At 38.8% G+C, this 27,562-nt stretch overlaps 4 protein-coding genes across 4 annotated transcripts; 3 read left to right on the forward strand and 1 right to left on the reverse strand.

Annotated features, from left to right (window-relative positions):
• The first annotated feature begins 2,593 nt into the window (after positions 1 to 2,593).
• Positions 2,594 to 4,776, forward strand: LOC143722392 (uncharacterized). Its single transcript, XM_077213798.1, has 2 exons — positions 2,594 to 2,617; positions 3,543 to 4,776. The coding sequence occupies exon 2, from the start codon at positions 3,620 to 3,622 to the stop codon at positions 4,763 to 4,765; it is 1,146 nt and encodes a 381-aa protein (XP_077069913.1). The 5' UTR covers positions 2,594 to 2,617; positions 3,543 to 3,619; the 3' UTR covers positions 4,766 to 4,776.
• A 6,183-nt stretch (positions 4,777 to 10,959) lies between these two features.
• Positions 10,960 to 11,915, forward strand: LOC143722393 (G-protein coupled receptor 4-like). Its single transcript, XM_077213800.1, has one exon. The coding sequence runs from the start codon at positions 10,960 to 10,962 to the stop codon at positions 11,908 to 11,910; it is 951 nt and encodes a 316-aa protein (XP_077069915.1). The 3' UTR covers positions 11,911 to 11,915.
• A 3,428-nt stretch (positions 11,916 to 15,343) lies between these two features.
• LOC143721422 (zinc-binding protein A33) lies at positions 15,344 to 20,191 on the reverse strand. The gene is made up of 6 exons (XM_077211777.1): positions 19,658 to 20,191; positions 18,561 to 18,656; positions 18,248 to 18,478; positions 18,154 to 18,176; positions 17,295 to 17,413; positions 15,344 to 16,285 (listed from the first exon to the last, which is right to left on the reverse strand). The coding sequence occupies exons 1-6, from the start codon at positions 20,054 to 20,056 to the stop codon at positions 15,756 to 15,758; spliced, it is 1,398 nt and encodes a 465-aa protein (XP_077067892.1). The 5' UTR covers positions 20,057 to 20,191; the 3' UTR covers positions 15,344 to 15,755.
• On the forward strand, positions 19,620 to 27,152 carry tubb4bl (tubulin, beta 4B class IVb-like). The gene is made up of 5 exons (XM_077211778.1): positions 19,620 to 20,068; positions 21,534 to 21,854; positions 22,753 to 22,861; positions 24,730 to 24,840; positions 25,814 to 27,152. Exons 2-5 carry the CDS (start codon positions 21,798 to 21,800, stop codon positions 26,869 to 26,871), a joined length of 1,335 nt encoding a protein of 444 aa, XP_077067893.1. The 5' UTR covers positions 19,620 to 20,068; positions 21,534 to 21,797; the 3' UTR covers positions 26,872 to 27,152.
• The last annotated feature ends 410 nt before the right edge of the window (positions 27,153 to 27,562 follow it).

Genomic DNA, 27,562 nt, shown 5'->3' on the forward strand with positions numbered 1-27,562 from the left:
AACTGGAGCGCATCTCATCACAAATTAACCGAAACTCAGTATATGCCTCACAGACATGAGAAATATATCTATAAAGAAAGCTTGAAATGTCTTTAAACGAAACAATTATAAACGAAAATAAATAGGCTAATCTCTCTATAGGCGCGTTCACTACGGAGATGGTGATCATCAATTTCATCTTTGCAGACACAACACTAGTTTATTAATAGAAATAAAATACAAATTTATTTTTAAAAATGGCGTTTCTCGCGTTTTGGAAAAGAGCTCCTCATATCTTTTAGTTTGTCAGTGCGTTTTGTGGTGTTAGGAATTGTCTTTCTGCGCATTTCCGCACTAACTCAAAACGTGCGTACATGTACACCACCTCCTGACCTGGCGTAGGATTTGAGCGTGCCGTACGCCAACGTCCATATTGATAAATATCAAAGTCAACGTGGTTTTGGGTGTACGCCATGTGTACGCTGGAAATTTGGTCTACGCACTTTTGATAAATGAGGGCCATTGTGATTCAAAATGAATATATACATATGAGATTCATACATGCTCCCACTACTACAATGCAGGTCACAGACATACAAGTAAGCACATCAAAATGTGTGATGGATGTCAAAATGGAATCTGCATATTTTCTTTGACACATGCTTCTCAATAATACTTCTGATACCTCTTTTATAAATCAAAGAGTTGTCTGTGCAGGAAGAGGATGGATCTCTTTCCCAGATTCTGCCTGAACTGGCACTTCACCTAGACCTATCACGTCAGAGCGATCAACATGGACAATAATCACATCTGTCCTATGTGTGGCAACAGTTCTTTTAGCTTGTGAAAGGCTTCCTCGCATTCAGTTAAATATGTCTTAGAGGAGCCGTGTTTATTCTTGTCCAGTTCGTGGGCTGCCTATGTAGCAAAATGGAGAATTTTTCTGCCAAAAAACGAACACACACTAGAGAATGAGCTCCAAAGGGAATTAGAGAAAGTTCCAAGAAATGCAAATCAAACAAAGGTAAGAACTTGCACACTTACTAAATACTCCCAAACATTTTTTTAATAACATGTTTTTAATAACAAACCATGTGGTTTACGTTTCAACGCATGCAAGTTCTGATGAAGACTCGCATGATTTAAAATTTTAACCACAGGGTTTGTTATTAAAATTGTTTTAAGTTTTAAGTATTTAGTAAGCGAGAGAGGTAATTCCCTTGTATACCTAATCTCCTGTATTTGTCCAAGAAAAGCTCATGCTTTCCTTGTTTTCTGTGATATTCATTTGGCTTCCAGCTTTTCCATGTGTGGTCTAATTTTGCCATGACCAATAACATAACCTCCTTCAGCCCGAGATATGCTTTAGGATCCAGTGCTCCTCTGTGATCCTAGAGAGGATAAAGCGGTCTGGAAGGTGGATTAATGGATAAATAAGGATAAGGTAACCTACAGTTTGGGTCCATGAGTATTTCTTCTGGTTGATGGTCAGTTATGCCATTTAAAGCCTTTAAAAGATATTTTAGATGGTAGAGAATCTCTTTCCAGGACCTACTGTAGATCACCAAATCATCCAGGTAACATCCATTAATCTTTAAAAAGTAGTACCCCATGGACAGAAAATGGCATTATGGTATACTGGTTAAGCCCATGGGAAAGCTGTACAACATAGGAACTCAATCCTGATCTACCTTCCTGCAGAGTTTAGATCTGACATTATTCAAACACACTTGAACTAGGTAATCAAGGTTTTGCAGTTATAAAATGCAGTTGTGTTAGAGTATAGAGATGGAACTAAACTCTGCAAGAGTGTCGATCTCTATGAGCAGGATTGATCCCCCACATAGGCGATGCTCCGGGGCTCGAGCAACCACGGAAAATACAGAGCACCCACGTGTGTGCCAGACTGCCAGTAGGCTACATTCATTTAAAATTAAACATTGCAGTTGGTGCTATGTGAAGCGTCTGTCACACTGTGATTGATTATGTCGCTGTCAGTCGCCTGCTCCATATCATATCCACCAATCACAGTGTTTCTCGGATGAAAACGCCTCTGATCGGGGTTACGTGTTAGTTAAACTTTTGATCTCCAATCCTGTCTGTATTTGTGAGAAGTGCCGCTGTCCTGAGCTATGGTCCTGAGTTGAAAGATAGCCTACTTTACGGCTATATTATCAAGTAAATGGGTGTGTGCGTTCGTGTCGGCGGCTGTCCATTTCCTAAAAGGGGTCGCACACCGGACGAGAAGCGCAGCGCCGCGTAGTACCATGTCTTTTAAAATTCGAACACATTATTCTCTATGAGTGTAACTTACACACACCGGCGGCGCCCGGCTACGGCTATAGACCATTTCAACGGCTATTTGTAGATGGAAGGAAGTGACGTGTTTGGCCCTCAGATGTTTCCGGTTAGTTACCGCGCACATTCAAAACAACAGACGGGAGGCGTTTTTTATGGCAATTGTTCGATTATTTTCTTTTTCATTTGATAAAACATGTCAAAATTTAAATTAGGGGCGTGCTGTTCGGTTGTTGGCTGTTCTCTCAGGCCCGGAACTAACTTGCTTTCGGAAATCAAAGCGTTTAGATTTCCGAAAACCCTAGCAACTCTAGGATATGCAGCACACATTTTATCTCTGGTAAGTAACTTAAACGGCATTTGTGTCACTAAATAATTTGTATTTCTATACGTTAACTATTTAACTATGGTGAATAATTATTGAGCTAGCAGTTTGGCTCCGTCATTGTTTTCATATGTAACGTAGATAGCATGTAACGTTAAATAGCTAACGTTAGCGTTTTGATACGTTTGCAGTGAAAAAGCCAGATTTTTATTTCCGTTTCATTTCTAAATGTTCTGTGGGCTATAATTAGTAAAGTAACGTTAGCCGTACATTAGTTATCTATAGCTATCCATTCAGCTGACAGCAGTGTATAACACTTTACAAATAATGTTTTATTGTGTAACATTAGCTGACTGCATTATTTCACAAAATATAACGATAAACATAATTTTTCATCACTTATTAAGCTTGTTTAATGTTAATTCCAACATGCACTAATGCATTAAACAATAACAGTATGGTTATTTTTTTCATTGCTCATTAACCTGGTTAATTTAAACATTTACATTTAATCATTAGCAGATGCTTTTATCCAAAGCGACTTATAAATGAAGAGAGCAATAAAAGCAGCCAAATCATCTTATATTAAGTATTAAAGTAATACACTTTTATTACAAATCTGTTTTTAATTATTGTGTTTTAAAGCTTTAACCCGATTTTGCCATAGGGCACTAACAAAGCTGTACATTATGAACTTGTGAACAATTTTGCATGTAACGTTATTAGACTTGCTGTAAAATGTTAATTGTTTGTTCATGATACCTAAAATATTACTAATACAAGACCCTTTTTAAAGTGTTACAGTGTTACATACTGATAGCTAGCTAGCTAGTTTATTGATGATTACATTAAAAGTGCTCATGGTCTTTATCTATCCTTAACCAGTGATGTACAAAATATATAACCTGTCCCAATAATGTTTTTCTACTTGTGTCTTTAGGAAAGCCATCAGATGATCCTCTAAATCCAGATTACATACCATCAAAGCTTCCTCACAGACCTGACACCTCCAGAAAAATGGACCGATATCAGAGGTCTCTGAGACGAGCATCAGAGGTCTCTGAGATGAGCATTGGAGTTCAGCCTACTGAGGAAGTGCAGGACATGGACATAGATGTAACACAAGTTAAGTCCTTCAATGATATGTGTGTTGGAACAGATCTCACTATGAGTGATATTGAAGATATGCAGAAACTGAACACATCTTACAAAGAGCAAGTGAGAAGCCTAGATTCAAAGGTACAAACTCTCACCTGTGAGAGGAAACAACTGAAATCTGATGTGGATTTAAACAATGATCAAATCATTCACTTCTACACTGGCCTTCGCTCATCCAAAGTGTTTTTTGCCCTTTTGACATATCTCACCACTGCTTGGAGTCCGAGAACACAGAGTCCTCCAACACCTCTCCAGTTTTACTTGGTATTAATGAAACTGAGACTTGGCCTCACTCATAAAGATCTTGCCTTCAGGTTTCATTGCAGTTGTGCAACAATCTCTGCAATATTTCACGACTGGTTGAATGTGATGACACAGCGTTTCAGCTCTCTAATTCATTGGCCTTCTAGGGAAGAGATTAAAAAAAATCTTCCTGCCCTGTTCAAAAGCCCCCCGTTCAATTCAGTGAGGTGTATCATAGACTGCAGCGAGATTTTTATTGACCGACCAACATCTCTCAGTGCAAGAACAATGACATACTCCAACTATAAGTCCCACAACACCATCAAATTCCTGGTTGGCATCAGTCCAACAGGGTCAATCACATTCCTTTCCCAGTCTTGGGGTGGTAGAGCCAGTGACAAAACAATCACAAAATCATCTGGTTTAATTGATCTTTTGGAAGAGGGAGACATTGTCATGGCTGACAGAGGGTTCAGTTTCCCTGAGTATTTTGCTGCGAAAGGAGTCCAGCTACTCATACCAGCTTCAACCCGTGGAAAGACGCAGCTTTCAGGACAAGAAGTGTCTGTGTCACGTCAAATGTCAAGGTTGAGGATTCACGTGGAAAGAGCTATTGGTCGAATTAAAAAGTACTGCATTTTAAGACAAACACTCCCCATAAACTTGGTGAAGCGAAGATCAAAAGACACAGTGGCAACTGTAGATAAAATTCTTTTGGTTTGTTCTGCATTATCTAATTTGGACAAATCATTAATTCGGTAAAAAAAAATACATGAGACAATTCAATAAATGCCATGGTTAAACTATGGTTAGTGTGGCAAAACTATGGTTCCTTTTGTGGTTACCATGGTTTAACTACAATAACCATGTTTTCTATTTGCAGTAAAACCATAGTTCATTTTCATAAGGGATGTGATTAGAATTTTTAATTTAATATGAATTAGACCAAGAACAACAACAAAAACACGTTAGCCAGAATTGAATTGCATGCACCTTCTTGTTTATTCGTGACCACATGCAGGGCTCAGATGTCACAGATGGAGCATTCAAACCTTCTCTAACACACTGTTCCACAGCAACCAGGATGGCAGCAACATGGCTACACACTTCACCTAACCTAACCACAAATATTTCCAAACGTATGAAATAATTAATTAGGCTATGCAATTAGGCAATAGGTAATAATATAATACAACAATTCGTTTACTAGAGGATTAGCAATGTGATTTATTATTTGAATAGACATATTTACCCAGCCATGCAAGTGCAATGCCCACTAATAACCTCCCCGGTCACCTTAGCAACGAACCACGTTGAGTACGTTTTTGACAATGTCTGACTTGCTCCAACTTCGCCAAATACAAGACAAATGTCGTCCACATTGTAGGAACAAATGTTTCCAACTTTTCCACTAAGGAAATAGTTGTAAGCATCTAGGCTACGATATGCCTTGACCGCTTCTCTAGTGTATACACACTCGGTCTCAACCAGATAATGGTACACGTCTGGATACGACACTTCAGGTAAATGTTTTACGTTCTGAGTGAATAGTTGTCGCCTCAGCGTCTGATTTAAAGGATCCGGTAATTCCACGCTATCGTCTATTTGAATTTTTTTTAAATATCTTAACTGTTCTGGTTTAGCTAGACTTAAAAAGTATGCGCTAGTCATTTTGTTTTGACAGCTCCGTGGTTTAAAAATGGAGACACCGGAAGTGCTTCAGGGCCAGACATGCGCAGTAGCGTTCCAACGCATTTGTTATTGTTTACGTCCTTGAAATGGTCTATAGGACCTTGTTCAAAATCCTGCCGCGCCACAGAGCGCGATTTACATAGTTTTATATTAAATTTACATTTATTTGTCTCAAATCGTCGTTAATGTACTGACTTCAACCTGTGCTGCAATATACATTTATTTTACATTCATTTACAGAAATCAGCTGCTTGAATGAAAATTGCTGATGTTATCGGATTTTCAGGTGATATTCTCAATTCATTCAGTTAACGGACCCCCTGGTTGTATTTAATTGTACAGTAGCCTACAATCGTAACATAGTAGCCTACAGACATTATCTTAATTCCATAATGTCCATAAACATAACATTACAATATTGCTGGCCATAAACTGACAAAGTGCGCGTCCGGTGTGCGATAGGCTACCTCGAGTTGTCATAGAAGCAGCGCTGCGCTTCTCGTTCGGTTCTGAAATGCAAACATTTTTTGACTAGGCCTAACGTTACTCTTTTTTTTTTTTTTTAAAGGGCGTGCGCCCATGAGCACCCACGGAGGAAAACATAAATCGGCGCCTATGATCCCCCATGTGTATACTGTAGGAACTACAGGAAGTAAGTGTATGAGTAATTGGCACTTGCTAGTTTTCTTATTCCTTACAAATACCTGAAATATAAATTAACCCTTGTCACTTATTTCATAAGACTTTCTAGAGTCTTGATACATAATCATAAAAATCTATTTCTAAGTCTATTCCAACTTGTGAAACCCTACATCAAGAGCAGCCACATGCAGTAACACACAGCAGTCATGCTAGTGCACACATACTGGCAGCAGAGTCCTGCACCTGTGCTCTCTGTTTGCAATGAAAGAGGGTGAGAGACTGACATGAGGGCCTGAGGGCTGGTGGTATAAAACCAGGACCTGTCCCAAGATACAAATCAGCCCCCAGACCGAGTTTTGGAGCATGTAAGTCGGAGTCAGGGGAGAGGTGTTGTGTGACGGGCTGGATCATGCCTCACCGAACCCATTTATTCTCTCTGATCTGACTGAATTTATGCAGTCTTTTCACTGTCCTGATACATACAGTAATCTTTATAAAAATGGTACACTGTGCTTTTGTAGGAAGTATTACAGATTAAATTTCTTAAATGTTTTGTCAATTTGAAATGAAAAACGTATTGGCAAAATTTCTTTCAGACAAATTGATTTTTTGTTATTCCAAAATGGACATGTGGGAACATTGTAGGCAGAAAATGTAAAAACTGAACGATCTCTCACTTTTTCTTAGAAAAACTGCTCTTTCCCATTACTAAATTGGATCCATATGATTTAAAATAATCCAAAGTAATCCTAATGAGTAAGCTCTAAAACAACACACTATGAGCGTTTACCAAGAAAACATCCACCAAAACAGTTCTGATCCTGTGAGGACAGATGAATCTAGAAAACACAGTCTAATTCACCATCAGGGACCGAGTCCAGAAAGCACCTCAAAAAAGACCCTGCCTCCTATCAACAATTGCAATTCCTCCTGGCCTCGTGATGTTTATAAAGGCGACTCCACAATCTGACCCGCATCTTTACGACTAAAAACGTCTATCTGGTAAGAAGCACACTTTTTCTTGTCTTTTCTATCTTTTCAATCTTCATGTTATGCATATTGATAGCCCTAAATACTTTTATGCATGCCTTAATAATGTCATTATTTGTACAATAGGCTTTTTTCATTAATGAATGGTTGTTTATTTTGCAGTTGTTTTGGTTGAGCTGACAATATGTTCAACTATTCTAACTAAAAAGAGTTGTTAATATTACAGTGTAAAATGACACTGATGTTAATGGGACATCTTTGGTACATTTTTTAAACTTTGAAGTTTTCATATAATAGGATTGTTTTTTCATCATTTTTATAACGGTAACTATTTAAATATGTTGATTTAAAATTTTACTTGCTAGATTTAGCAAAATTTAAAACTACCTAATTTTTTTTTTTACCATTTTACCAAAAAAAATGTGTTTTGGAGAAGCGAAACTGATAATTTACTCATTGAAAAAGTTTGAATATTTGTCCCATTTGTCCCAAAACATCTTAACAATACTGATGCATTACATTATTGGTAAAATGAGAAGAGAAATCAGCTATGTGAATTCTGGTCATACCAGCAAAGTGATTTAGAAATTTTGCAGAGTTTAGCAGCATCATGTTGACTAGCATGTGGAAAAACAGTGTTTGTTTCTATAACTTATTAACGTTCCTCTGCTATTATTTTGGTGAGTGGACACTCACTAATAATAATATAAGATGTTTTTACTCATGAGTCCTCTTCAAAAGAATAAAACCAGGAGCCACATTTTTTTCTCTTTGCATTAATACTGCTGTGCCTTGGTAATTTATGCCTTTTTCTGGTCTGCTTTAGTCATGATGGAGTCAACACTCGTACCAAGTGAATATTATGTATTTATCATAAAATTAATATTACCAACATTATTATCAGTATTATAATTATAAACAGTCAAGCCTTCATTGGGGGGTGTCTGCCTCACTTGGTGTAAGATCCCTGCATCCCTTGGTGTAAGTCACAAGTTGGATTTCAAAGATCAAGGAAGAGCACACAATCAATTTTCAAAAGAGAGTCTGTTTGCTATAACTCTTGCATGGAAAATAAGAGATTATGTGATCGAATACCTGGCAAACATATTTATTGTTTTTCATTTATTATGAGAATTGACTAGCTTGACCTCTGTTGTACAGCAATATTAACAAAGATTCACCCCACTACATTTTTGGCTTCAGCAGATGTGAAAGGGGTGGTGGGGAGGAAAGTAATACAGGGAGCTCAAAAATTTACTAATAGGTCAATTCATTCATTAATTTTCAATTTAAGGATACAACCCCTTGAAACTGCTTTCATCAGTTGATAAAATGATCAATTAAAAACACACCTTCTTGCAATCTATACTTTTGCTAAGTTGGTGTTGCACCTTTCACAGAGCAGAGAGTGGAGGGTTGTGGTTGAAACTTGTTTGGCTATTTCCCTGCCATAGTGTAATGATTATGTAAATTAAAGTTGTTTCAGATGTAGCATACGTGGTTATTTTTTCTTCTTCTTTGAAGCATGCATAATACACATTAAGGGAGTAAAAGGTCAATTCTGTTTTTATGTTGACTTGAAATTTGGAATTATACTGATTTAAAGCAGTGTTTCCCAACCCTGGTCCTTCAGTGCCGCAACAGTAGACATTTTGGATGTCTTTCTAATCTCACACACCATTTCAGGTGTTGGAGTCTCTACTTAATGAACAAGTTCAATCAGGTCTGATTACGGAGATATCCAAAAAGTTGTGTAGTGTTGGGCGTACATCGGGACCACTGTTAAGAACCACTGATTGAGAGTGTGTAAATAGTTCACAACAGACTTCTCAAATAACTTAAACACTTGTCAAAATCAAGTTTCCATTGTCCCCCTCTAGCTGGTGGAAGTCCCCAGAGCTGAAGGAGAAAAACATGATTGATTAAGATCAATCCCTGGGAGCCTCCTTATCCTTTAGCAGACGTGCCACTGGAGAGAGTTTAGCCTGAAGGCAGAGAGAGTAGGGCCACAAGGGTCCTTCTGAGACCCCGGTGGAGCAGTGGTACAGAGAATGACATGACAAGAATACATGAAGCTTGCTGTCCCTTCAAACTAGGGTGGTGCTTCACATAAGCTATACTATAAAGGAGACAGATGAACCACAGAAGTTGTGGTTTGACATATTTTATGTTTCCCAACTTTTGTCCTGGAGGACCCCCAGCAATGAACCTTTTGCATGTCTCCTTATCTAACTGTAACACATCTATTTCAGGTCTTGAAGTCTATGGTAATGAGGTGTTTTATTAGAGGAGGGATATTCAATCCTGCTCCTGGAAGGCCAACTTCCTGCATGATTTAGTTCCTACCCTAATTAAATACGTCTAAACCAGCTAAACAAAATCTTCAAGATGACTAGAAACTTCCAGGTTGGTGTGTTGGGCCAAGTTCTGCAGGACATTCACTCTCCAGGAGCAGGATTGGACACCCTTGGATTAGGGAGACATACCAAATGTGCAGTGTTGGGGGTCACTCCAGAACCAGGGTTGGAGAAAAACAGTGTTAATCATGAATTTACAATGTACAAGTGCAGCTCCCTTGCATAGTCAAGTAGGCCCTTATATATCCAAGCTTTGGAAATGGGGCTGGTCTCATGTCTGTCTATTATGGACCCTGAATTCCCTCTTTACAGTTGTTCTGCACAGATGTGTTTTTGTGTACTCTGTGTACTTGTGTTTGTGCAGTAGCTCCCCTCCTGTGGGTATTTGTAGCAGGATAACAGGAGATTATCCCCGGGGGAGACACTGTTTGTCATGGCTGATGTATTGTCAGATCTCAAAATTTGAGATGATCCATGAATTGCCATTAAGATTGAATCTGATCAGATGCCCAGTACCAAATAGTACTCATTACCACTCAGGAAAGTGTACAACTCTGCTCCTAGAGGACTACCTTCCTGCACACTCCAGTTGCAACTCTGCACCAAAACATGAAGTAATCCTGTCATTCTCAAGTAACCTGAACACATTGATTAGGTGGTTCAGGTTTATTTGATTGGAGTTGAAGCTAAACTCTGTCAGACAGTAGCACTCCAGGAACATAATTGGCTACCCCTAGGGAAGACCTTAATGGACTTTCCAAGTCTATGAAGCTGACAGTATAATTCCACATGCACAAATGTCATGTTGGCCTTACCTATTAAGCGGTCTACGTCAGGTTTACCAATATCTAAACCCTGCAGGGTTTTCCTGTCCAGGAGCAGGATTGGCCACCCCTGCCTCACTCAGAGGACATAAGCCAGGGATGTCCAATCCTGCTCCTGAAGAGCCATGTCCTACAGAGTTTAGACTACCCCTACATACCTGTGTGGTTTCTAGTCAAGGCATTGATTAGCTGGGTCAAGGATACATTATTTATATGCAGGACAGTGGCCCTCCAGGAGCAGGTTTGGTGAGCCCTAAAATAAACACTTCACCATTCAATGCTCTATTTAGTATAAAACTATCTAAATCTGATATCCATTTCTTAAACATATATCATTAATGTTAACAGGAATACCTAATTATATTGCCATGTTAATATGTTCAATTATCTTTATAATGTAATTTTCTCCTCCTCCAGAATTTCATTATTTGGTTTCAGTTCCTTAGAAGTCATGGAGGGTCGATTATGTCACAACACAAGAGCTAGAGACATCCTCAAAAGCAACCTGAATTCCTCTAACCTGACAACCGATTCAGTCAATGGGACACACGCCTTCAGTGTGTTTGAAGGGTGCGAACAAATGATGAGTGGTATCCTTTTTGACATAACTATACAGTCCTTCAACGTGATCATAGGAATACCTGCCAATATCCTGGTCATAGCAAACCTAATAAACACCCGAAATGAGCCTTCAACTTCTGACATCTTCCTGGGCTGCCTGGCTTTCATGGACACCTACTTCGGATTTATGACAATCATAGTGTTCCTCAATCTCTACCACTGGAGGAGTGCTATGGGTTGGATGGCTCTGAAGTTCTCCTTTGGCGTGAAGGACACCAGCGGGCCGCTCTTCCTCTCGTGTGTCTGTCTGGATCGATTTATAGCCGTTCTCTTTCCCATCGCATTCGGACAGTTAAAGGACATCAAATACAGGATCGGCCTGAGCATCGTAGTTCTGCTGCTCACTTTTGCTTATGCTTCGGCCAAAACCGTTGGTGGCCTGCCCAACTTTGAAAAGGTTTTCACTTTTGAGGTCTTGTTTGCTTTCACCTGGATGGTGGTGTGTAACGTGGCCATCCTCTGGGCCCTGAAACGCTCACGAGGCTCTGGTAAAGATGAGATGCATCCAATGAAAAGAAAGGCGTTTAAGATGGTGCTGTCTATCTTGATCATCATCATGAGCAACTATCTCCCTCCAGTTGCTCTGTTCCCCTTTGAAGACCATTATCCACATAAGGTCTTCACTTGCTATGTGCAGCCAGTGGGTTATGCCTTTTTAAACATCAGCAGCACTATCCAGCCCTTAACTTATTTGTCCCGCCTGGAGAAAGTACCATTCTTGCCTAAATCTTGTGTAAAGAAGTTAAGCTGCAAGGAACAAGACAAGCCCTTAAAGGAATGATAACTTCCGCCTGAAATAATGTCTGAAATATGGCTTGAAATATTTAACATCCTACTGTAGCCTACTAGTACTGCAATTTCATAGCTCTTCGGTTTGCAATATTCCATCTATATAATCATACAATCTATAAATTGAACTTAGATCTTTGTAGCAAAAACAATTATTGTTCTGGAGGTTTTAGGCTCTATCTCTGTTATGTCTTGAGTTGTAACACTGAATTCTGAATATCATATCATTCATTATGCAAATATACATATTTATATTTTGAGAATTCCAAATAAAACATTCAAAGGTTCATTTAAAGAGTTGTGGCGCCCCCATGTGTAACAGAGCAAAAATTAAGAAAGTTGTTTTTTTGGTCTGTTTTTAATGGACCCCAGAAATAAATTTGTTCAAACATTTTGTTATTTGTCATCCTTCACCATTTCCTTAAATTGATGAATGTACATTAAAATGTGATCCCATAAGGTTCTGTTGTTTTGACTCATTATCATTGCATCCAGTGGCTTTATCTTTTCTGAGTCTCAGGTTTGTGCTGGTTCAAGAGTTTTCACTGGAGTGAAGCAAAGCTTATTGGGCCCAGTCCTACGCCAGGGTATCCTGGCTCTCCTACTCATTGAAAGCTAGGTTACAGGTGAATTAAGATCTGGATAACATTCATAACTTCAACACATGCACCCAATCATGGCGATAAGATCTCACATGCAGGGATGGGTTTTTTTAGGGAACACCAATTACAGTTCTGGCACATTTTCCTGAGGCTGTGAGTCATGATAGTCAAGTGGTGTACTTTATAGTATGCATGCATCTGTGTTTAAATCCTGATATAGTATAAATTCTTATAATAAACTAAGCAAAATTGCAACTGAACCCAACTGCCAGCGATCATCCTGCAACAGCGCAAATTGACTTTTTGATAACACCAATTGTGTTTTTTGGGGGGAAAAACCCTACCACAAATAAAAAGTAACAATTAAAAAAAAAATCATTAGGGCTATTTACTATTTAAAATTATGAACTGAAGCGAGAAAAAACAATCTCTGCATTTGGAAAAGCATTTTGTGCATCAGAGATGTTTGTCTGCGGCTCTTAACATAGATACCCTAGCACGTTTCAGAAAACGGTTGACATTTAAATTAATATATTCTATATATTGTGTCAAATTTTGAATGGATTTGCCCAAAAACCAGTATACAAAAATTCCTTTCTTTCTGATCAAATCATACAGGCTAAATTAAATATTTAGCCTTCAAAACAGAGAAATTCAACAAAAGGTGACAGTTTCGGGACACTATTAATTTTGACGTAGGATGTAGGAGTAGCATAAGCTTTGACGCCTCTCGCGTTTCAAACAAACAGGGATGGTCAACCACATTTGTCATTACGTTGTGCGTCAAGTTCAAGGGTTAGTCTTTCGCCGTAAATCGATGTGTATGGCCGTCTGCTGGAAGCTAGTTATTTTAGTCGATAAAGTTTAAATATGGATATTTTTCTTACACCAACGCATCGCTTAACTTCAGAAGACCTTCATTAACCCCTCGGAGCCGTTTGGGACACTTTTATGATGGATGGATGCACTTGTATGAATTTTTTTAAAAATAGTGCCCATTCACTCCCATTATAAAGCTTGGAAGAACCAGGACATTTTTTTAATATAATTCCGATTGTATTAGTCTGAAAGAAGAATGTCATATACACCTAGGATGGCTTCAGGGTGAGTAAACCATGGGATCATTTTCATTTTTGGATGAACTATCCCTTTAATTATCAAATATATACTGTATATACAGGTCCTTCTCAAAAAATTAGCATATTGTGATAAAGTTCATTATTTTCCATAATGTAATGATAAAAATTAAACTTTCATATATTTTAGATTCATTGCACACCAACTGAAATATTTCAGGTCTTTTATTGTTTTAATACTGATGATTTTGGCATACAGCTCATGAAAACCCAAAATTCCTATCTAAAAAAATTAGCATATCATGAAAAGGTTCTCTAAACGAGCTATTAACCTAATCATCTGAATCAACTAATTAACTCTAAACACCTGCAAAAGATTCCTGAGGCTTTTAAAAACTCCCAGCCTGTTTCATTACTCAAAACCGCAATCATGGGTAAGACTGCCGACCTGACTGCTGTCCAGAAGGCCATCATTGACACCCTCAAGCAAGAGGGTAAGACACAGAAAGAAATTTCTGAACAAATAGGCTGTTCCCAGAGTGCTGTATCAAGGCACCTCAGTGGGAAGTCTGTGGGAAGGAAAAAGTGTGGCAAAAAACACTGCACAACGAGAAGAGGTGACCGGACCCTGAGGAAGATTGTGGAGAAGGACCGATTCCAGACCTTGGGGGACCTGCGGAAGCAGTGGACTGAGTCTGGAGTAGAAACATCCAGAGCCACCGTGCACAGGCGTGTGCAGGAAATGGGCTACAGGTGCTGCATTCCCCACGTCAAGCCACTTTTGAACCAGAAACAGCGGCAGAAGCGCCTGACCTGGGCTACAGAGAAGCAGCACTGGAGTACCCACAGTCTGTGATGGTCTGGGGTGCCATGTTAGCTGCTGGTGTTGGTCCACTGTGTTTTATCAAGGGCAGAGTCAATGCAGCTAGCTATCAGGAGATTTTGGAGCACTTCATGCTTCCATCTGCTAAAAAGCTTTATGGAGATGAACATTTAATTTTTCAGCACGACCTGGCACCTGCTCACAGTCCCAAAACCACTGGTAAATGGTTTACTGACCATGGTATTAATGTGCTCAATTGGCCTGCCAACTCTCCTGACCTGAACCCCATAGAGAATCTGCGGGATATTGTGAAGAGAAAGTTGAGAGACACAGGCTGATTGCCTCCATGCCACGCCGCAATTTCTTTCTGTGTCTTACCCTCTTGCTTGAGGGTGTCAATGATGGCCTTCTGGACAGCAGTCAGGTCGGCAGTCTTACCCATGATTGCGGTTTTGAGTAATGAAACAGGCTGGGAGTTTTTAAAAGCCTCAGGAATCTTTTGCAGGTGTTTAGAGTTAATTAGTTGATTCAGATGATTCGGTTAATAGCTCTTTTTAGAGACCCTTTTCATGATATGCTAATTTTTTGAGATAGGAATTTTGGGTTTTCATGAGCTGTATGCCAAAATCATCAGTATTAAAACAATAAAAGACCTCAAATATTTTAGTTGGTGTGCAATGAATCTAAAATATATGAAAGTTTAATTTTTATCATTACATTACGGAAAATAATGAACTTTATCACAATATGCTAATTTTTTGAGAAGGACCTGTATATATATATATATATATATATATATATATATATATATATATATTGTCTTTTGGAAGTTGCATTTAAAATCCATTTGGATCAAAAATCTGAGAGGACACGTGCTTCTCAATCACTGAGATAATCACTGACAGATTCAGAAAACAATTTGCATTTGTTTAGTGTTTTTTAATAGCAATAAAGATAAGCTTGCAAAATAATGTAAAGAAATCAAAATTGTAAGACAAGGTCACAGGCACATTAAGGGGATGTTTACACAACATCGATGTACTAAAAACTGAGAAGTTTTTCTTTCACATTTTTCAAAAACATGCACTTTGAAACCCCCAAAAGTTTAAAACCACCTCTATTTAATATAAGTGCAGTGTACTACTAAGAGGTTAGGTTTCCCTACTGTTTTCTTTAGCTCAAACAGTTAAGCATGGCAAGATCAGGGGTTGATTTCCAGGAGATGGATGAACTTATAAAACGTAAATCGCTTTACACATTTGTACACATTTGACAGATGCTTATTTTCACAATATATATTTTAAAAATAATCATTTCTCTATTTTAAATGATACTTTCATAAAGACACCAAGACAGGCTTGGATAGAATTCGCAAAGGATGTTTGCTTTGCGTGTAAAAGTATGGCAATAACCTTTCTGTAAAGACCTGTTTGAAAGTGTATATAATTTCCTGACATGAAGGCTTTGAAAAAATCACTTCCCCACTGTCCCAGTTCAGCTGAACCAAGACCCTCTGCAGTTTGTCCTCCACTTTTAGAGATGTTGGGGGTGATGCCATAGCCCTGTATTGCCCATCACGAAGGCAGATGGTCCAGAAGCCATTCTCTGGTCTCGCAGGTACTTCCTGATCTCTCTTCACACGCTCGCTGGCCAATCCCAGGATCCAGTCCTCATTGTCACCAACCTCGACCTCCCAGCTGTGGCTTGCTGAGTTAAAGCCAGTGCAACCCAGCACCTCTGCGCTGATATGGAAACGCTCAGGGTTACTGGGGAGCCCTTGGTTTGGGGTGCTATAGTGGAGACTGGTGAGGTCATCGGAGAGTGTCAAGCAAGGGTGGGCTGTGTTTGGGTCCAGAATTATTGGGCCTGACGAAATAAGACAAATGCTGAAAACATACAAGTGAGCATGTGTACACTGATATGCTGATAACTCCCAAAAATTAGCTTGATTGAATTAACCAATTGTCCAGGCAACGCAACTAAAGTGCGTTTACAAGACTTTATTTAAAAATTAGGTTATTAGTGACATGAAAACCCAATAATTCATGTATCTGACTCTGAGTATCCCATTTGTTATGTAAAAATTGATGTTAAATAAGCAGAAGCTTCACTGTATGCTTCACACACACATTCACAGTCACAGTGTCACACACACTTCTATGACAGGCATATCCAAACCATCTGACCTGCATGTCTTTGGACTGTTGGAGAAACCGGAGCAGCCGGAAGACACACACATATATATATAGTATCTTTTGAAAACCAAGTCATCTTTTTTGTTTTGGCATTTTCAAAACCATGATTTCGATTTGTTAAAATTGGCATTGTGAAACGACTGGATTTTATTCGGCAGAATAATTTACCCTACTAAATGCTCAACACTTGGCTTTTTATTTGTCATTTACAGGTTGTTTTTTTGGGTCATTATATACTTTTAAATTATGAACCGATGCGGGAATACACATAATCTCTGCATTTGGTTCTGTTCAAATCATGTAGGCTAAATTACATATTTTGGCTTAAAAAAAAAAAGAGTAATTTAATAAAAGGGGAGAACTTATAGGGGACACTATATATTTTGCACCTTTTTTTTCTTGCACCATGAACCTTTACTAGTTTGGAATTTAATAGGCCTACTTTGATTGAAAGTTTTGAATGATTCAACCCATTCTTTCTTTCAATAATTTTATAGTAGTTTGATTAAAGTACAGCTAATATGACATCACAAAATCCCAATTATGAAGTATGTGGTCCTATCAGCCATGATATGATTATCCTAGATTTAAATACTTATAACTATGCAGCAAAATAAATTGACTACATTAACCCTTCAAAATAAACCAACACACGTCCTTTACTTTAAAGAGGTACTTACTATAAGGTGCAACTGCCTGCATGCTCTCCCAGACTATGTACTTTAGATTTCCAAGATACTTAGATTCATCCAACAAAGATCCAGACATGCATTCTGGATCCTGCAATGTCCTCCATGTTCTGCAAAAAAATAAAAAAAATAAAAAAATATAATATATCATACATATACTGTATCTACTTTACAGAGAACTGGACTCTTGCATTGACAGTAGAAGATCTTGACCAAAAATGTATGCACCTCTTGATAAAAGTAGCCTCAAAACATTTATTTCATCAAGAGTTGCATCAATTTTTGGTCAAGATCTTGTATTGTCAATGCAAGAGTCCAGCACTCTGTAAAGTCTCCTCCAGCACATCCCAAACACTTTCACTGAATTTAAGATCTGGACTCAGAGGAGCCAATTCATCTGTGAAAATGATTTTTCATGCTCCCTCACAACACAATTTGAGCCTGATGAATCTTGACATTGTCATCCTGGAATAAGGCCATGATGTGTCTTCTTACATGATTGTTTAAGAAATGAAAAGCTACACACTCCATCAATTAGGGTTAGAAGAACTGTTATAACACGCTAGAAACATAATAATCACATCAATAATGATCCAATCATAGACTCATCAAGCATTTATTGCCTATTTAAATCCAAACAGCGACTTTTTTATATGTCTAATAGGTCACAGACATAAAAGAATGACACAGAGAACATATTTTTGTACTGTATATATGGTTTCCCCCACAAACATTTCTAGGCTGCGGCCCACAAGTTTCGCAGAACCACTGAATTAGAAGCAATAGTAAAAACAAAAAAGGAGAAAGCAAAGGAAAAAAGTAACAAAAAGAAAGTAATTGATATACTTACCCCTCTATTGTAGCTTTGAAGTTCTGTAAAAGATAAAGTTGAATGAATGAATGAATGAATAGATGTTATTTAAAAAATATGTAAAAATTCTCACCTGCAGCAATGTTAAATCTTCAGCGTTCATGGTTTGCTTCATTGTCCTGATCATGTCTGTAAGAGATGATATCCTCCGTCCATTATCATCGTCTCTGTTCTTCACGGCCGCGACCCGCCGCTCTTCCTCCTCCTTCAGTCCTGATAACCTGCGCTCTTGCTCCTCATACAGAAACTGATGAAGCTTGAGAAACTCATCCTTCATCTGTCTCTCAACCCGCTGAGCCTGATTCTAAGACAAATAACTGACATTGAAGAAATCTACTGACTGACCTTCTGAAAAAGTCACTTATCTGATCAAATACAAAATGTACCTTAATGTGCTCCAAAGTAAAGGCTGAAGTTTGTCCTGCTTTATTGAATAATTCCAGCTTATGTTGCAGTATCTTCATGGCAGCACACATTTCATCCTGCAAATGAAATATATTTCTCAATGTAATGTGCGCAAAACACTGCTTCAGGAACAAGATTTTGCTTTGGGCATCAAAATGAAAAGTTAATATGTTTATTTATTTCGCTGTTCTAACAATGCCTTATTATTCCCCAGGAACTAGACTCGTATACGGCCGTTACCGGAAGCCAGTTATTATAGTTAATGAAGTTATAAATATGGATTTTTTTTTACTTACACAAATGCATCGCTTCATTCGCTACTTTTATGATGAATGGATGCACATTTTAGGTATATAAAAAAGATCAGGCTCCATTCACTCCCACTGGCTTGAGAGTGAGTAAATAATGGGATAATTTTTATTTTGGGGTGAACTAACCCTTTAAGTCTAGTCCCAGGTTAAAATACATGATGGAGCTGAAAGTTAACTAAAAGTGAATTGCACTGGAATATTTTAATATGTCAGTGACATTGTTTTGTCTCAAGGTGCACACCAGTAATGTTTTTTTTTTCTAAAGAAAGTTTATAAAAGCTAAATGTAATAATTTAACTAAGGCCTAATTCTGACTTAATCTAAGCCCTGTCTGTGAAACTAGGCCTATATGGTTTGTTGCATTTGCATTGTGTCTTTTTTCAGAACAGACATACAACCCACTAGAACAACCAGTGCAGAAAAACTATGAACAACTGAAGCACTTTTTCAATACAAACTCCTCTTCCCAGCAGTACCCTAATCCACCGGTGCAAGTACACTTTGAAAGATTTATGTCACATTTTGAATGGAGTTGATCACATTTTCCCAGAATACAATGGGAAGCATATGCCACAATGGGAGCTCGAACAAGGGGAATGAAGAAGGTGTTGTTTGAAAGTCTGCCATGATCTTTTTGGCCGAACACTGTGATAATGTCAAAGCAAACTTGATAAACAGCATTCTTATGCCCCGCTGCTGTAAATCTTGAGAACAGCAACACAATGTTACACAGTGTGTCGAAACAATGTGGCTCTGTCAAACTCTACCTTGCAGTCCAGAGCCGCCTCTTCCGTGGGAGAGCAGTCGTGACCTTTGTGCATTTTTGAAGCTTGGCACACCACGCAGATGGGCTCCTGATCCACCAGACAGAAGAGTTTGAGCTTTTCCCCATGTCTCCAGCACAGGGTGTTTGATCCAGGCGCACTGCCCTGGCCCTTCCCCAGCTGAAAAGCTTCACACAGGTTTTTGAGGGCCCGGTTTGAAAGAGGGCTTTTCTTGGAGGCTTTTCTCCTGCAGACGGGGCAGCTGCGAAAGATTGCGCTCTCCCAGAAGTGCTCCAGACAGCTCCTGCAGAAACTGTGGCTACATGGCAAAAGCACCGGATCCTGGTAGATGTCACAGCACACGGGACAGGAGAGGTCCTCTTCGGGAAGGTTTGCAGACATGTCCTGTAGCAGGTACGGCTTTCTTCGGGTTTTAAGAGGAGGGCTTGTTGTCTGCGTTAGACATCTCAGCTGAAGCTTTACAGGTGTTCTGGTTTCGTGGAGCACAGAGCTGATAATGTGTCTGTCTTGACATGCAACAGTAGAGAGGGAGGGGTCTGAGCACACTGAACTAGTAAAACTAGAAGTGATTGTTGAATGATGTAGAGGGTGGATGGTAGTTGATCCACTTCCTACAGCCCGTTCCTGTAGTCTAATTCAGCTGTGGTTTCACCATTTAAGTTCTGCTGCCCATACATCGCAATAAATCCATTATTAATATACACAATAAGGTTCCAGAAGGGGGTTATCACAGCAATGCCATTGAAGAATGGTACCCCCCCCCCCCCAAAAAAAAAAAAACGTTAAGTGAAAAGAACCATTAGTTTAAAGAACTTTTTTTTTAAATCCAAGTCTTCCACTATATAATACAACTTTTTTCCATTATAAAGAACCTTTTGTGGAAAGGTTCAGCGGATGTTAAAGGATTTGTGTATATGTATATAAGTTTATATTTATGCATTGTGACACACATGCAAATCTCATTAAAGCAAAACAATCTCTGTAATGCAAAACAACCATTCTAATTATTTAAATTTATACATCAAATTATGCAATTTTTTTTTCTTTGCTGGAAAAAATGGCACTCAAACCAGCAAGGGATAGCTTGTGAATAGTACAGATTATTAGATTTTTATAATTAAGTTAAGACTAAGTTAAGTAATAGAAGAGAGTGTGTTTGTTTGTTTTAAGTGTTGCTATTCTAGCAAAGCAAGATTAATCCGTGGGGTTGCTCAGGGGTCCATTTCTTATTTATATAAATGATTTGTCAAATGTTTCAAATATTCTTACTCCAATAATGTTTGCAGATGACACAACCTTAGTAGGCTACTTATGGTCTAATCGCATATGTTAATTGGTTTAATTCAAATAAATTGTCTTTAAATATAAAAATATATTTTTTATTTATTTTTGGTGGTAAAAACATTATATCCTGGATTTATCCAAAATTACAATTGAGTGTATGGAGGTGCCTCAAATGTCAACTATAAAGTTCACAAGTTCACTACATGAACAAAAAAATAAATAAGTACATAAACCTCCCAGTATAATAAGGAGTGTTAGGCATTTTGTTACGAGAATGTCTATGTATCTCTCATATTGTAATATTTAAAGGTTGGGGCTAGCACTTTTAACATTTCACACAAACCCGATCAAATGCATTTACTTCACCTGCTTTGTTAGGCCTATTTCAGAAACTTCAGGTTCTGATATTAATATTTCTCAAATATGTGTTTTCATTTAGCCTATAAGATATATAAAAGGTAACATTCCAGAGCAATTTAAGATGTTTTTTAAAGTAAATGCACAGGTTCTCTGTAACTTAAGACGCCATTCTCTATTTCCCTTTTCCTATTTGCTACAAACGTCTCTTTAATAGTCAGTGGTCCTTACAAGAGAGTCGCCTATCCACTCAGCATCCTACCCGGTGTCTGAGCTCAAGGTCCTCCTCCTCTTCTCCAGCCTCGGTTGCCACAGCGATGACGTTATCTTGCACCACACGTTCAGCCCAGTGACGGAGATCAGAGGCGGGCGTTATTAGAGAGACGAGCAGAAAAAAAGCAGCTCAATCCGTGAGTGTGCAGAAGACAGCCAGCCATCGGCTCGGTTACCGCATCCCCGCCAGTGTCCCTCCTGCAGCACCATGCGCGAGATTGTGCACCTGCAAGCCGGCCAGTGCGGCAACCAGATCGGGGCCAAGGTAAAATGCACAAATAAATTGCTACGTTTGAGAACGGACGGCTCAGATTGGAAACATGCACGCGATGCCCTGAGGCGACTATCCGTCATTAAAGAATCTTCCAGATTTATTCTGCCGCTTTCATCGGCTGCATGCAGGATTTAAAGACGCCGATCTGAACGCATTGCGAAGAGACTGAAGAGTAACAACTCATTCATTGTATCAGGAATCAAACATTACTTCTGTTTCCCCTTTTTATAATAGCGATAATCGTGCCTTCATGGCACATTTTACAGTTAGACCTTATACACCCTTCAGGGTAATTGATGGCAATGCGATTGAATTGTTGGATTGTCCTCCTATCGACGATAATGACCTACTTAACGCTTCATTCGCATATGGAAATAAAATATTCTACTTTGGTACTTAATATTTTGCAAATATGTTACATATTGTTATAATATATAGTTACATATGCATTCGAGACCTAGGCTACATCGCTGAAAGAAAATAACTTCACATTGTTATAGATATTCCTCAGATTCATTTCCGTGAAATTGACGTAATCCTTAATATTCCAAACATAAATTGGAGATACTCCTTTAAAAAAACACTATATATATATATATATAATGTTTTTTTTTGTGGGATTCATTCATTCCATTCAATTGCTCATCCGCGTTAATAATTAAGTTTTTTTTATCCTACATAAAATTGTAACTTCTGTGCATTCTTGGCTTTTATAACCAGATAAATAAAATTCTTTACTCAATTTCTCTATCTCCCTCCGCCTCTCCCTCTCTGGCCTCCGCCCTGTTGTCTCTCTCTCTCTCTCTCTCTCTCTCTCTCTCTCTCTCTCTCTCTCTCTCTCTCTCTCTCTCTCTCTCTCTCTCTCTCTCTCTCTCTCTCTCTCTCTCAGTTCTGGGAGGTTATCAGCGATGAGCACGGCATTGATCCAACAGGAACATATCATGGAGACAGTGACCTGCAGCTAGACAGGATCAGTGTTTACTACAATGAGGCCTCAGGTATTTAATAAATAAATATATATATTATATATATATATATATATATATATATATATATATATATATATATATATATATATATATATATATATTAAAGTTTACATTCTGCATCTTTATGAAATATTTAAATAAATATTATGATATTTTTATGAAAGCATAAATATAGTGGGATCCAAAATCTGGGATGTAAACGTAGCATTGTTATCGTTAACTATAACTTTTAAAACCAAATTGTTAAATGAAACGCTTAAGTAAAATAAAATATAAATATCTGATGAAAAAAACCTTAACTAAATAAAATTTAAAGAAATGTTGCATACTGTAGCTCGTCAACTGTTGAAGTAATACAATTACTAACTGAAATAAAATTAAACTAAAACTTAAAAAAAACATGAAATAATAAATTACAAATTTAATAATATTGACCCAAATATAAAAATACAAGCTAATTCAAAATATTTACTTTACAGTGTGTTACATGTTACACCTTGTGCATAATTACATGCAAATACCCTAAACCAAACCATAATCCTATAAGTACATGTTGGTAATTAATATTACTCAGTAGTTAAATGTATATTTACACTGTAACAAGGACACCTTATAAAGTGTTACCTATATAATTATCTAAAAATAATACTATGTAAATGTGGAAATAAAGTGTACTGATTTAAATTTTTATGAAATTAAATAAATAAGACAATTTTCACTATTTTTAATTCCTTTGCACTAAATAATGTCAAAAACCAAGCTGAAGCTCTTTGGATTGTTTTCAAATCACACTGTGTAACATGAGGGGCTTTCGCACCATATTAACGTTTCCATAGTTCCTATAACTATTGGTGGAAGAAAAACGCTTTTTGGTGTGTTCCACTTTTGTGAAAACTAATTTAGCGAGTATAGGGAGTATATGGTCTTGAGTATAGGGTCTAACCCAGCACAATAGGAACTACCAGTGACGCAAGTGTACGCTGATTGGCCAAACGCATGCGAAACACTGGCACCCGACATTTTTACAGAGTTTTTATACTTACTCCATGAACATGGAAAACAGCGATAAGGCATAAACATACATAAAGCTAATGTTAACATCATGTACCTGTCGTCTTTGTCAGCGAGGTTCTTCTTTTATCAGCCTCGATGATATTTAGCACTCCAGATTGTCACAGGAGATTTCATCTCTCAGCCCTCATTTTTGCTCTTTCAATCACATAACAGGTGAAACTCGAAAAATTAGAATATTGTGCAACAGTTCATTTCAGTAATTCAAATTAAAAGGTGAAACTAATATATTTAGTATAAATAACTATATACATATGCATGATTACACTTTTCAGTGGGCTGACATTTCTGTATTTAAAATCCTTTTTTTATTGATTTCATGTAATATTCTAATTTTCTGAGATTTTGAATTTGGGGTTTTCATAAGCTGTAAGCCAAAGTCATCAAAATTATAACTTTTTTGACTTTCACCTGTATATGTCTATTCCATCTCAGTTATCACGAAATCCATGACACACAACCAAAACAGCTCCGATCACGGCGTCCTCTATTCTCCAGTTGTTGTCGTTGTCGAATGCCGTGCTATGACATCATTGTCGGCCGGCTTACGTCACTTCCTACTGGCGGTGCGAATGCAACCAGGAAAAATGCCCTAGGGGAACAATTTGTTCTCAGGGAACCACCCTGGTGGCTAGTTCCTACAACTACGCGGTGCGAAAGCCTCTATGATCATCAAGCTTTACACAAACAGCTCGAGTTCTGCAATCATTACAGCAAAAGGAAGATAAAAAAGACCAGTTGAAATTCATTCAAGTTTTCAAGTTTCTGGTCAGTCTGACCTACTGTATCTGTCTGTCTTTTTTTAGGTGGGAAGTATGTTCCCCGTGCCATCTTGGTGGACCTGGAGCCCGGCACGATGGATTCAGTTCGTTCTGGACCCTTTGGACAGATATTTAGGCCTGACAACTTTGTGTTTGGTAAGCATTCATCTAGTACCAGCACAATGATGGAAATAACAAAAGTAGAGTATGAATCCACATTGTAATGAGTGTAATTAGTAGGTATGAATCCACAACGACAAAAACGAAATAGTCTTTTCTATTAGATGCTAGTAGGAGTTCAGATTTGACTTGGTGAATGCCTGAAAAATTTGTGTCAGAATGAACACCCCAAAGACTATAGATATACCAGGACGAGGACGGTGCACTTGTATTACTATGAATGGCAGAAAGTGCAATGCTAAATACTGCAGAATAAGCCCCGCCTTCTAAATAAAAGGGCCAATAGAGAGCCATAGAAGCTCCAGTTCCCTTAGAAACCTGGCACGGGCTTAGGTCTGCACATGAACAACAAGCTGATATATACATTGTTTTAATGTTATTTGAGCATAAGAATCTACACTTATGAGTCAGTTTCTTGACAGATTTTATTGCTGATTTGAAATGTTTAAATGTGAGTTTGCACAGCAGGTTAAGGGATTTCACAATGACCCCATTCACGTAGATAGGACATTGTCTTGGATGCCCAAAATAGTTGCCAGGAGTCCTGATTTTGCAGTTAGACGAATTCCTGGGTCAAGATATTTTGTTGATCCTGGAACAACATTCCATCCGAGAATTTTATCCTGAACGTATCCCTATTCCTAAACCTAACCCTATACCCATAAGTTATCCCTAAAACCAGAAGGAAATGATAGGTGAAAAACACTGATGTTGAAGCACTTAACCCTGGCTATAAGCCTAAACTTGACATAAACTGTAGACTTGTCACTCAAACCTGGTTGGTTGATTGGAATGTTGTTCCAGTATCAACAATGATGTGGATCCAGGCACATGTTGCACTTGGTGAAATCAGGTTCTGCCCAGGAGGCGTTGAAAATATGGCCACAGAGTAAACTTACTTTCCTTGAAAGGGGCTGTCAATGCTCAATTCATATTTGAATGATTGCAGGTCAGAGTGGTGCTGGAAACAACTGGGCCAAAGGTCACTACACAGAAGGAGCAGAGCTGGTGGACTCAGTACTGGATGTTGTTCGTAAGGAAGCAGAAAGCTGCGACTGCCTGCAAGGCTTCCAGCTCACTCACTCTCTAGGCGGAGGCACCGGCTCCGGCATGGGAACCCTCCTCATCAGCAAGATCCGCGAGGAGTATCCCGACCGCATCATGAACACATTCAGTGTGGTGCCCTCCCCCAAGGTGTCCGACACCGTGGTGGAGCCCTACAACGCCACGCTGTCCGTCCACCAGCTGGTGGAGAACACTGACGAGACCTACTGCATCGACAACGAGGCTCTTTATGACATCTGCTTCCGCACGCTCAAGCTCACCACACCGACCTACGGCGACCTCAACCATCTCGTCTCCGCCACCATGAGCGGCGTGACAACCTGCCTCCGCTTCCCCGGCCAGCTCAACGCCGACCTTCGCAAACTGGCCGTCAACATGGTGCCCTTCCCACGTCTCCACTTCTTCATGCCGGGCTTCGCTCCACTCACCAGCCGAGGAAGCCAGCAGTACCGCTCGCTCTCAGTTCCCGAGCTCACGCAGCAGATGTTCGACGCCAAGAACATGATGGCCGCCTGCGACCCGCGTCACGGCCGCTACCTGACCGTGGCCGCCGTCTTCCGCGGTCGCATGTCCATGAAGGAGGTGGACGAGCAGATGTTGAACGTCCAAAACAAGAACAGCAGCTACTTCGTGGAGTGGATTCCCAACAACGTCAAGACCGCCGTTTGCGACATCCCACCACGCGGGCTCAAAATGGCAGCCACTTTCATCGGCAACAGCACGGCCATCCAGGAGCTCTTCAAGCGCATTTCCGAGCAGTTCACCGCTATGTTCCGCCGCAAAGCTTTCTTGCACTGGTACACCGGCGAGGGCATGGACGAGATGGAGTTCACAGAGGCAGAGAGCAACATGAACGACCTGGTGTCCGAGTACCAGCAGTACCAGGATGCCACCGCCGAAGAGGGCGAGTTCGAAGAGGAGGGCGAAGAGGAGGTCGCCTAAATCGCAACCACCAGTTGAAATAGTGTTCTACTCCATCACCATCATTTCATCCTTCTCACCCCAAACCGATGCTCTCCAGAACAATTAATGGGTTTATACATTCACTATCCATGAACTACAGCCCTACCAGTGACATTGAGCAATTGTGTGGTTTGGTATTGTGTTTCTGAGTGTTGTGAATGCAGCAACTCTAGTGATTTTTAACTGTGAAGCTTTCAGATTCCATAACGATGAAACTATTGTCCATGTCAATCTGAATAAAGGCAAATTCTGAATCTGCAGTGCTTTTGTTGTTGTTGTTGTTGTTTTTTTTCTAAAGTCACAGAGGTTTACATGAATGTCTAATTTACAAAAACTGTATTTTTTCTTCTAAAATCTTCTAAGAACTTCTAAATTGGTTATTGATTTGGTAGTAAAAAGCTTAAACTTTGAAGAACATTTTAGTAGTTATTGAAACTATTGAATTTAATTATTTAAATAATTTAGATATATTGCCACTCCCCATGTGAAGAATTATTATTTTTTTCATTGGCATCAATGGTTCAAGGAAAACATTTAACATTCATGGAGTCTTTCCATTCAACAAAAGTTCATTATAGTGGTTCTTTAGATTATTAAAGTTAAAATGGTTCTTTTAAAAGGTTATTTGGGAACCAAAACATTATCTTCTATGGCATAACTGTGATAAACC

This window comes from Siphateles boraxobius, unplaced genomic scaffold (genome assembly GCF_051911475.1).
Source record: "Siphateles boraxobius isolate OS27281-9 unplaced genomic scaffold, OSU_SipBor_1 66, whole genome shotgun sequence".
NCBI classification, from domain to species: Eukaryota; Metazoa; Chordata; class Actinopteri; order Cypriniformes; family Leuciscidae; genus Siphateles; species Siphateles boraxobius.

Bases quoted from the DNA above. Each gene is read 5' to 3' on its own strand.
- LOC143722392 (XM_077213798.1), top strand. From the start codon at position 3,620: ATGGACCGATATCAGAGGTCTCTGAGACGAGCATCAGAGGTCTCTGAG.
- LOC143721422 (XM_077211777.1), bottom strand. From the start codon at position 20,056: ATGTCTGCAAACCTTCCCGAAGAGGACCTCTCCTGTCCCGTGTGCTGT. The intron at 17,414-18,153 runs GTAAGTATATCA...ATTTTTTTGCAG, and splicing joins TTCAAAGCTACAATAGAGGG to AACATGGAGGACATTGCAGG. The intron at 16,286-17,294 runs GTAAGTACCTCT...TTATTTCGTCAG, and splicing joins GCAGGCAGTTGCACCTTATA to GCCCAATAATTCTGGACCCA.
- LOC143722393 (XM_077213800.1), top strand. From the start codon at position 10,960: ATGGAGGGTCGATTATGTCACAACACAAGAGCTAGAGACATCCTCAAA.
- tubb4bl (XM_077211778.1), top strand. From the start codon at position 21,798: ATGCGCGAGATTGTGCACCTGCAAGCCGGCCAGTGCGGCAACCAGATC. The intron at 21,855-22,752 runs GTAAAATGCACA...TCTCTCTCTCAG, and splicing joins GCAACCAGATCGGGGCCAAG to TTCTGGGAGGTTATCAGCGA. The intron at 24,841-25,813 runs GTAAGCATTCAT...GAATGATTGCAG, and splicing joins GCCTGACAACTTTGTGTTTG to GTCAGAGTGGTGCTGGAAAC.